Source organism: Hylobates moloch, unplaced genomic scaffold, assembly GCF_009828535.3.
Source record: "Hylobates moloch isolate HMO894 unplaced genomic scaffold, HMol_V3 SCAFFOLD_29, whole genome shotgun sequence".
Classification (NCBI taxonomy): domain Eukaryota; kingdom Metazoa; phylum Chordata; class Mammalia; order Primates; family Hylobatidae; genus Hylobates; species Hylobates moloch.
In genome coordinates this window covers 1524323-1535851 of record NW_026652304.1, presented here as the reverse complement: position 1 = coordinate 1535851, position 11529 = coordinate 1524323, and the positions used below count along the sequence as shown (strand labels likewise).

Below are 11529 nucleotides of genomic sequence, written 5' to 3'. Positions count from 1 at the left end.
AAAAAAAAAAAAAAAAGTCATTGTAGCATCGTGAAAGGGCTCTTTTCACAAAACAAGGATACAGTCCATGTTTTCAAGAGTTTACATTTTAATAGCCACAGTACAAAGAAGCTAAGATAGTCTCGTGATTCATCATCCTGGCTGTTAATGGAGAGTTTTTTAAAAGCACTGGTGTCAGGGCTCCACCCTCAGCTTCCAATCATCAGGTTTGGATGGAAGCTGACAGCTGCATCTTGTAAAACTCCACAGGAGATTCTGAGAGACAGACAAGTTTGAGATTCACAAACCTTAAGAGAAAAATCTCCTTGAATTGCCAGTAACAAACTACCAGTCTAATAAAACATACATGTTCCTTTGACTACTCTTAAATGAAACAAATAGTAATAATTTACCTGTACATATAATTAAAAATTTAATGTATTTTATAACCATCATATAAAGGAGAAATAATATTAAACTATACTAAAATAAAATGATATATATTTCAATGCAGATGCCCAAGCTTGACTAAAGTAGGAAACATAATAAAGTAATACAATACTTATATGTACTTATAATGAATGTTTGGATATGAGAAGATGATCAGAGGCTTTTTGTCCAAGAAGTACAGGCATATGAAAAAGTAGAGCAAGAGATGGACACCAGATTGAGAAAACTAAAAACTAAACAACCTATTTGTGTATGATAAAAGGAGAGAAAAAAATTAATTGATTAGTAAAAATATGCTACCGTGTGGTCTGAATGTTTGTCCCTTCCAAAACTCATGTTGAAATTTAATCCCCAATGTGGCAGTATTGAGAAGTGGGCCCTTTAAGAGGTGATTGGTTCAAGAAGGTTCTGTGCTCATGAGTGGTTGAAACCATTCACGGAATAACGGGTTAATGGGTCAATGAATTATCCCAGGAATGGGACTGGTAGCTTTATAAGAGAAGGAAGAGTGCTAGCACACTCAGCCTCCTTGCCATGTGAGCCACCTCGGGACCCCGCAGAGTCCCTATCAGAAAGAAGGCCCTCACCCAATGTGTCCCCTTGACCTAGGACTTCTCAACCTCCATAACTGTAGGAAATGAATTCCTTTTCTTTGTAAATTATCCAGTTTCAGGTATTCTGTTATAAACAACAGATAATGGGCTAAAACACATGCCAAGAAAATTGAAAGACTGTGGAAGTGAAAGAAGAATAAAAAATGAAGTAATTTTGCAAATGAGTCTGGCTTTGTTATAAGTGTATTGTCAAAGTGATTCCCTTTGTTATAAGACGAAAAAGAGCCAAAATGGATAGAAACATTTATCCTATCTTAATATCCCACTACATTCAAGGCAAATATTCAATCAGTCTCCAGAACTTAACAAGGCCTTGGAGATTATATCCTTTGGATGAGCAACGGAGAAGACAAGATGGATTGGAAAAAGAAACAAACAAACAAAAAAACATGTAAGAGGCTATCAGGAAGAGTGTAGGAAAACTCTGGAGGTGATGTCAATGTAAAACAGAGAGATATAAACCTCAAAATAATTTTAATATGTACATTGCACAAAAATGGATTTCTTATCACGTTACAAATTTATTTTAAAACATATAGGAGGCAATAACAATATTTCATTGATGTATACTATTTTGTAACTGTTGGCTCTAATTTTATTTAGTAGTCTTACATCTCCTCTCTACATATTTACATCCAGTTGTATTGTTTTTGTAGTACCTGTTCAACTGCACTGAAATCATTTCAATTAAATGCATGGTTGAAAAGCTGACATAATACATTGAATTGCCAAATTGCATAAAGTGAATAAGCTATTTAATAATTTGGAGAAAATATATTCCATTTAAACTTCCTTCTCTATAACCAATTCATATACTGGACCTTTTGGGCACAGCCATGTGAACGCTTTTCAAAACTTTTCACTACTTTTTTTTTTTTTTTGAGATGGAGTCTCACTCTGTCACCCAGGCTGGAGTGCAGTGGTGCGATCTCGGCTCACTGCAACCTCCACCTCCCAGGTCCAAGCGATTCTCCTGCCTCAGCCTCCCGAGTAGCTGGGATTACAGGCACCTGACACCACACTTGACTAATTTTTGTATTTTTAGTAGAGACAGGATTTCACCATGTTGGCCAGAATGGTCTTGAACTCCTCACTTCAAGTGATCTGCCTGCCTCGGCCTCCCAAAGTGCTGGGTTACAGGCATGAGCCATTGCACCCAGCCACTTTAGATTTTTATTTGTAGTAGATTTAGTTCAGTAGGGCATTTGAGAGGCAAAGGAACTGGAACAAATCCTTCATTGTTTGAGACTGTCTTGCACATTGTAGGACATCCAGTACAGTCCCTTCCACGAAGTGGCAGCAGCAGCCTCGGGCTGTCCAAACACCCTGTTAGGGACAGTGCCACTCCCAGAACCACAAAAGAACCACAATCATAGGAGAAGCGTACAACAAACATGGTGTTCATTGGACGGTCAGCTTCGGTGGCACTTTTGAGCAAGCACGCTATTTGGTTGTAGAATGAGTCCCTGGCAGGGCACCCGAAAGGCTGATGTGTGACTCATCCCTAGGACCTCTGAGAATGCTGAAAGCTCCTCCTTCTCCAAGCTGAGTGGCAGCTTTCTGGTCCAGACTACTTAAATTGTGACTTGAGGAATTTTCTTCACTTTTTCCTTTGAGTCATTCTGTTTTTGATCAAGATGTGATAGAATGAAAGACTGTCTCCAGCCAGAAAGAAAATCTGGCCCGGCTTGAAGAGTTTGTCCTCAAGCATCTGGTAAGCCATAGGCATCAGCATCTCTCACTTCTCCAGGGACACTTAGGCGTGTCCCCCATCTCCATGGAGGCCCATGGCAAGGGGACCCCTAGTTGTACTAGAGCTTCCTTTTGGGCACAGCCACACGGCACAGGCACTGCAGTGTACAGCACAACTCCTCCAGTTTCTGGAAGACTCCATTATCTAGAAAGGTGCTGAGAAATGGAAAAGGGAGTTCCTCTGGGGTGAAGATGGAAAGAGGAAAAGGAAGGGAGAATGTCCTAGCAAAATGAGAGAAGGTGAGGGACAGCAGAATTGAGAGTGAGGGAGACGGAGAGAGCAAGAGACTGGGTTGAGATGTCTTGTACATGGGGGTGTCCTAGTGGCTTCCTCCCCTTTCATTTGTACCACTCAGTTTCCCCAGACTCTTCCTAAATATCCCCTTATTGGCTACAAGATCCAGAATGCCTAGAAGCTCAGATTTGCTGACAGCACCTCAAGACTGGATAATGACATATAGATTTTTTCTTGTTTCCATCTTTGGGATTTGGAGCAATCTCCAGAGCTGCAAAAGCCTACCGTGTTGCGATAATATTTTTGAGGGTCCACACTGTCTGCTCACTTGCTCTGTGCTGCTGGGCACAGTGGTGTGGCCATCCAGGGTGGGAGAGATCACCTGGGATATGGAAATTACCAGCAGCCCTGTTTTGCTCTTGCAGTGGTTGCCAAAGCACACGAAGCATTCTGGGAATCTGAATTTCTGTTGTTTCTCCCAAATGGCCCCTGAAGGGCAACAGGCAGCAAACATGGACCACATTTTGCCAGAAAAGTCCAGAAAGAAGATGGCTGCTGTTGTCAACTATTGGCATTTCATCAGGACCTATTTTTATTTCTCAGTATATTTGCACAACTAGGAAGCATCTGCTGACAAGGATGAGATGATAAGCTGTATTGATGCCAAAACAGGACTAGAAAAACAGGCTTGTTCTGCAAATGGCCTGCATCCTGAGAGTCCGTGTTAAGAACATTCTCTCTCTGCAGGCAATATCTGCTCTTAAAATATTAACACTTGAAAGGAAGTAAGGCTTGGAATCCTTAGCATAGTCATGCACATACTAGGTTCTCAGTAAGTGCATGCTGGATGAAGGAACCCACACACACCTTAAGGAAGATGGAACATTGGCAGCCCAAGAAAAAAGTCACTCCCCAGAGGCCGAGTGCCATGTCTTTGACCTCCATTGGCAAGGTCATGGTGAAATGCTGACTCTCGGGGTCGCTGAGGTCCCAGCACAGTGTGCCTTCACACCGTGCAAACAATAAGAAGAGAAGAGATGCACACATGTCACCTTTCCAGGCAGGAGCATCCAAGCTGTTTGAGTCTCCATTCTGTGGTTTTCTTGAACAAGAAAGGGATTATTGGTGAATGAGGCCGGCATCCTGGGTGGGAACAAAAAAGGAAATTGGTAGAAAGTGCATCATCCAAGTTGGTCTAACTCAGTGCTGTGGCTTGGGCGGGTTCCTAGGATATCCAGCCGGAGGCAGGGGCTCTAGGGGATGTGAGGCTGCACTGGGTATGATGACACAGAGGACTGTGAGAGGCAGAGACAAGGGGAGGTAAGCTGAGGCCCTCCTAGCCCTAACCTCCCAGCTCACACCCTCTGCTATCTGCCACCTCCAGGCCAACACCACGGCCATGGGAGGCTTGCCCATTTTTCTGATAGACACATTCTTTCTCTACCAACAGCCCACATGGAACATAAGTGAAGTAATTCAGCAATTTCCTTCTTAATCTGCTGTCTCTCTGCTGTTTACTCATTCTGTGCTGTTTGCTTTAGATCAAGGTGCCCCAGGGTACCAAAAGCTACATTATCCTATTCAACTGCGTGGAAACCAAGATCCCCACCATTCTGGTTTGTTGTTATTGTTACGTTAGTTTTAAACCTTAGCCATTTTCCATTCTGGGCAGTTACAACTCTGTTTACTATGAGTTCCTCTGTGTAGATGTTTCTCCCATTCCCAGCCTACAAACTGGTACGTGAGCAGTAACTTGTCACCATGTTATCCGCATAAAGTCAGGGATTGATAAACTTGGGAGCCTTTAGCTCTTGAAGGTGCTGATGAGGAAAGGGAGAGGGGAGGAGAAGGAATTTGTCTGTGAGATGGTCAGTGGGCTGAATAAGTGGTATGACCAAAAAGTGTTAGTATAAATACACATAATCTGGAAAAAAAAAATACCGTCATCTCCTCCCTGCAAGGTGGTGTGATTAGGCAGGATGGAGCTTATCGCTGCAGTGTTAGAAAATGCATCCTTGTAGTCCCAAAAAAGCCTGTTCCATCCTGCCCATCTCTTGTTCTCAATACTTCTTACTTCACTGTCACTCATTTTCTTCCTGTCCTTGGGTTGAGGTCTCAACCTCTTGTAATAGAATTTTTTCAGTTACAAGCGACAGAAATCCAACTCACACTATCTTAAGCAAAAAGGGGATTCACTGATACATGTGTTAGGAAGGCTATATGAAAGCTCAAAGGTCAAGTGAAAAAAATGTAAGAACTAAGACCTTGGCCGGGCGTGGTGGCTCACGCCTATAATCCCAGCACTTTGGGAGGCCGAGGCAGGTGGATCACAAGGTCAGGAGTTCGAGACCAGCCTGCCCAAGATGGTGAAACCCCATCTCTACTAAAAACACAAAAATTAGCTGGGTGTGGTGGCGGGCTCCTGTAATCCCAGCTACTTGGGAGGTTGAGGCAGAGAACTGTTTAAACCTGGGAGGCAGAGGTTGCAGTGAGTTGAGATTGCGCCACTGCATTCCAGCCTGGGTGGCAGAGTGAGACTCTGTCTCAAAACAAACAAACAAACAAAAAAAAAAAACTAAGACCTTGTGACTACTACCTGCTACCTGGATCTCTTCTCTCTCTCTCTCTCTCTCTCTCTCTCTCTCCCTCATTCACCCGCCACACTATCACCTCTGCTTGTTGTCAGTAGTTTCCTTTCTGCAGACAGGAGTTCCATGTGCTGGGAAGAGGGCCATTCAGAGCCCTGTATTCTCATCCTCCCAGTTTAGCAACGCTAGACTGTTGTCTCACAATCTCATATACAATCTCAGAAATAGGCTCTTATTTTCTGGCTCGAGGCTATCCAGAAGCACCAGGCGCTGCGATGGTCTCACTTTCTGTCCTGGATCTATCTGTGGGGCCCAGAGAGCAGGATCTATTTCAGAAAATAGGCAAGAGAGGAAAAACTTACGTGGCCGTAAAAAACAGCAGTTTTCAAGGTGGCCTATACCCATCCACATCATAAACTTTTCTGCTGAGGCTTAAAAGTGCTTAGACTTCAAACTTGATCTAAAACAGAAATCCTACCTGGAAAAATCACCTTCCAGTCACTTAGCCAATCGCTCATCACTCTGTCTCTGAATCTCACCACGAGTTTCACACATCTCCCGAGAGAGCGTCTCCTTTATCATTACCACATGTGGAGTCAGCAGATTGGGTCTCATCTAAGCTCTGCCTACCTACTATCCGAGTTCCCTAGCAGGTTAGTGACTTTCTCTGCCCTTTTGTTTCTTGATGTGAAAAGGAACAACCGTGGCTGCTCACAGGGTTGTCAGTTACATGGTCAATTACATTACATGGACAATTCATGTTGGTGTCAGACCTGTCTGAGAAAAGGTGGCCCATGTTACCATGACAGGCCCCAAGGCTAACAGCCCCTTTCTGGGTCATGGCTCACACAAAGGAGCCCCCTTTGGTTTGCTGGTGCTCTGAGACTTGCATATGCATTAGGAATTTTACATTGTAACTCGGTTTCAAATGGGTCCAGAGCATCCGCATTGCTAGACTACTGTGCTGAGGAAGGGCACTGGCTCATTATTACATCCCATGAACACTCTGGGTCTCCTAGACCTCATCCTCTTTGAGCTTCTCTCTCTCACTCTCTCTCTGCGCATTCAGGAGTGTACACATTTCTGTCCAGCACCCTGAAGTCTCTGGAAGAGAAGGACCATATCCACCGAGTCCTGGACAAGATCACAGACACTTTGATCCACCTGATGGCCAAGGCAGGTCTGACCCTGCAGCAGCAGCACCGGCGGCTGGCCCAGCTCCTCCTCATCCTCTCCCACATCAGGCACATGAGGTGAGGCATCTGTGGGCTTCCTACAGGAGAGACATAAAGAAAACATGCCCCCAAACCTATGTGACAGCTGGCCGGGAAGGACTGGTGCCTGCATTTGGAGAGTGCACTTGTGACAGTTCCTGGCACAGAATAAGCATAAATGCTATAGGAAGACAGAAGAGAGAGGTTTTAAATCTGCGAGGGTCACAGGGCAAGTGTCAGAGAAAGCATAGAGGAAGCGATACTTACGCTTGGTTTAAAGCATGTGCTTTGGGGCAGGGGTTTAGAGATTGGGTTCAGTGTGCAAATAGGAGGGGGGAGCCAATCAAGAGAAGTCTGTGAGCGTACACATCCCCTGAAGACACTGGGTACGTCTGTTCTGGTCCCTGTGTACACTTGGATATCCTAAATGAGAGACCCTGGGGCCAGATGCCTCATGGAGAGTCAATGTTGACTCCTTCATACATGTTGAACCCCTTCTTGTCACCCCCATTTTGCCATTACCCTAGTCTAAGCCACCATCATTTTCTGTGCCAGCCACCGGACATGTATCCCTGCCTGTAATCTAGATCCTTTCTAGATCATTCTCCACGATGTGTCCAGAGTGATCATTCTAGAACCAAATCGGATGTCATCCTCCTGCTTAAAACCCTTAAGTTCTCATTGCTTTTAGATAAAAGTATAAACCCTTTCACTTTGTTTTTATTACTCCTTATGATTCAGCCCTTACTTAGCTTACGAGGACTTCCTCATGTCTGAGCTCTAGCCATAATAGCTGACTGTTGGATGAGTCATCTGGGGAAGGTTCTTCTTCAGGCTGCAGATTGGCGGGCAGCCCTCCTGACCTCAGCTGGGCTCCCTCACACATCTGGGAGGCAGCTGCCTGAGGCCAGGGTGACTCTGCTCTATGCCTCATATCTCCTATCCTCCTTGTACCCACATGTTAGCTGGGACATGTTCTCATCGCCACGGCAGAGGCATGAGAAAGTGATCCTGTTTGTGCAGGTGCATTTTACTCTTTTCTTTCACTCATGCCCACTGACATTTCATTGGCCAAGCAAGCATGTGGGGTGTCCAGAGTCAAAGACGGACATGTTGCCGGGGGCGTGACTATTTCTGAGCGATTATCTAACCTATCATAGCTCAGATCTCACTCCTTGCAGGAAGCATCTCCTAATCCTTAAGACCTAGTTGGAACTTACACTCTGTTCTTCCCTATGGTTACCGCCCATTTTACTATTTTTCTGCCCATTTAGACTGACAACTCTGTGAGCCATCATTGCAATATGGCTTGCTTACCCGATATCACTTAGCACGATGCACAGCACATAGTAAATACTCAACAAATGTTTTCTGTAAGAGCTAAGGAAGGATATCAGCAGAGAAAATAGAGTCTTTCTATGCCAAAAGGTGAAAGTGGCCTCATTTCCATTCCGTTGTCCTGTAATTTGGCTAGCCAAAAGCTTAGTGGATACCATTCCCATAAGTAGACCTCATCTGCAGGGAAGAGATGGGGATTCTGCTGGGTTATTTATTGCAGACTCCAGCAGGACCACAACAATGATTCAAAGTGATGACACTAGAAGGACAGGTGCCAATGGGTGATGAAGCCACAACGACGATGTCAAGTGGTATCACTAAAAGGACAGGTACTCATGGGTGATGAAGCCTACATGACCTTGGGGTTACACCAGGACCCTAGGAATGAAACAGATTCCTTCTCTTAGTGGCTATGAGGGAAGGCCTATGATGTCTTAAGGAGGTTGGATTCGATCATTTTTAAGGGACCTTCAAATCCTTAGACTGTGATTCAAATGGCAAGGAGTTTGCTCCATTAAAGTCCCAGGCACCACCCTTTCCAGAGACAACCTTAAAAAATTATTAGCTCCTGGGAAAATAGATGTATCTTATTTTCTTTGTATCCCTCACAGTGCCATATGTGAAAACTTACATATGGTGTATGCCCGCAACATTACTACTGAGTGAGTGAACAAAGAAATGGGGGAATGAATGGATGAACAAATGGCTCATGGCAGGCTTTTCCCTGCCCTGTGAATTTGGCTTCTACTTGGTAAGAAGGTGATTGCAATCTCTGTTCTCAGGGTTCCCCAAGGATCCCTGTGTAACAGACGAAGGAATCACGTCTGTCAGGTAGAGTAGGTGACTGCATTCAGAGTATACATTTCCAGTCTCCCCTGTCTTTTTCTTTTGATGAGTATTATAGAGAGGGAAGCCGTGAGTGGATTAGATGCCAAAAACTCTGGCTGAGAGAATAACCTTACCCTGGAGGAAACTATTAGCTTTGACTCTGAGCTGGGAATTTCAGGGATGTTGTAGATTCAACGCATTGCAGTTGGGTGTTTTTATTTGTTGAAAGGAATTGCTGAATTTTCAAATCCATTAACTGCTTGTCAGCATTAGCAAGCCTAATTAGTTAATACTAAGTAAATTTGCACTAAATATACAACCCTGGCTGATTTTACTGGCCACGTCTGGCAGAGGGCAGTTTCTGTTGGAATCATGTGAAAAACTGGAGAGAGGTTGCTTCTCTTTCTCTCTCTCCTTCTGTCTCTCTCTGACCCACACACACATACACACACACACACACACACACACACACACACACACACACAATTGTAATAATAATAATATTTTGGTTCCTCACTGCAGCCATTCTAAATCACAGAAGTCTATTTTGTTAAGTAAGCTTGGCCCCAGCCATATGTTGCTACTCAGAGAATTTAGTATCAGATTTCATCTGACTGTAAACGTGAATCATCAGGTTGCATGAGGAACACAGTGGCAGATCCAGGGGGCATTTAACTTTTATAGCATTTTAAATGAAAGAAAAAAAAGTAACACTTAAACAAGTAATTTAGACGATGTTGTAGGCCCTCAATAGCTTTGATATTGTGTTTTCATGGCAGGTCTCCAACTTGAGCTGAATTTTCCCCTACTAAAAATGTAAATTTTTCTAAGACATTCTCTTGGCCCTGCTACTCATGATACATATTTCTTTTAAAAGAAATTTCAAACTAGATAATAGTTGTTCTCCTCCCCACACCCGCCACCAGTAGTGTGGTGGAGCAGCAGAATTGTGGCTAGTGGAGGAGAACAGAGGAGGAGAGTAGGGAAAGGAGAATGCCATTTGCCTACGTTTCCCTCTGCCCATTTCCCCCTGCCTATTTCCCCTCTTGTTTTCCTAAACATGAACTGAGCTCTGGGCACTGTTTGAGGCCTAGCGGGGGACAGGATAAAGCCTGCTTCTCTAGGAATTCGCACTGAGGGTGTGAGTGTTTGCACGTGTGTGTTTGGAGGCGGGGAGAATAAACACAAATAAATAAAAAGGAGAATTTCAGGTAGTGATAAGTGTGCTAAGAAAAACAGAACAGTGTGAAGGAGGAAGGCTGAGACTGCGGAGGCTTGAGGCTGTTGCCACTGGGTAGCGGTAGGCCTTTCCGAGGAGGCGGCATTTGAAGACCGGAGGAAGGTTCATCCCAGGAAGTAGGAACAGCAAGTGTAGGTCCCCTAAGTCTTGGGGGAGCTTAGTTCCTTTAAGAGCAGCACAAAAATCAGTGTGGCTCTGGAGAGTGGGTTAGGGGAGACAGGCAGGAAGAGTTTGGAGACATGGATGGAAGCTGGACCAGTTGGGCCTTGTAGAACATGGAAAGACATTTAGATTGTATTCTGAGTTAAATGGGAAGTGACGTGAGAGATTTAACAATGGAGCGTCTTGAACTGCTTTGCTTTACGCATTTAAAATATCCACTCCTGCTTGGCTGAATATCTCCTGTTCTCTTTTTAGATGATGCATTGGCGATCCTATTTGAATGCATTTAGATCCTATTGGAGGGGAATAGGATCTCATTTGAGGCCGCGGAGGGCCATGGAAGTCACCTGCATAGCAAATACCCTGAAAGTGGCTGCAGGGGGCGTGTGAGGGTGGGGACGCCCTGGTAGAAGGTGGAAAATGAAAACCACACGGCCATGAGTTCCAGATTAGGGCTTCTGAAAGCCCTCAGCTTTCCCAGCTCCCATCCTAAAGTGGGTCTTTAAACAGGAAGAAAGATTGGCTGCTAAGTGTCTTTGGAGTTCCTCTTCCTTCCCCTTCTAGGGATTTCAGCACCCCTGGGGCTCGAGTTGGCTCTAAAGTGGTCCTCTCTGTGTCTTCCCACCCACAGTAACAAAGGCATGGAGCATCTGTACAGCATGAAGTGCAAGAACGTGGTGCCCCTCTATGACCTGCTGCTGGAGATGCTGGACGCCCACCGCCTACATGTGCCCGCTAGCCGTGGAGGGGCGCCCATGGAGGAGACCGACCAAAGCCACTTGGCCACCGCGGGCTCTACTTCATCGCATTCCTTGCAAAAGTATTACATCACGGGGGAGGCAGAGGGTTTCCCTGCCACAGTCTGAGAGCTCCCCGGCTCCCACATGGTTCAGATAATCCCTGCTGCATTTTACCCTCATCATGCACCACTTTAGCCAAATTCTGTCTCCTGCATACACTCCGGCATGCATCCAACACCAATGGCTTTCTAGATGAGTGGCCATTCATTTGCTTGCTCAGTTCTTAGTGGCACATCTTCTGTCTTCTGTTGGGAACAGCCAAAGGGATTCCAGGGCTAAATCTTTGTAACAGCTCTCTTCCCCCTTTGCTATGTTACTAAGCGTGAGGA

The 11529-nt window shown here is 44.9% G+C and overlaps 1 protein-coding gene across 3 annotated transcripts in view; it reads left to right on the top strand.

The window, feature by feature from the left end:
* Positions 1-11322, top strand: part of LOC116463211 (estrogen receptor) — a 311141-nt gene extending 299819 nt beyond the window's left edge. For all 3 annotated transcript variants that reach the window (XM_058434502.1, XM_032146206.2, XM_058434501.1), the window contains exons 7-8: positions 6688-6871; positions 11032-11322. In XM_058434502.1, coding sequence (XP_058290485.1) covers positions 6688-6871; positions 11032-11266 — 419 coding nt within the window. In that variant the 3' untranslated portion in view covers positions 11267-11322. The remainder of the gene's footprint in view (positions 1-6687; positions 6872-11031) is intronic.
* Positions 11323-11529: the final 207 nt, after the last annotated feature.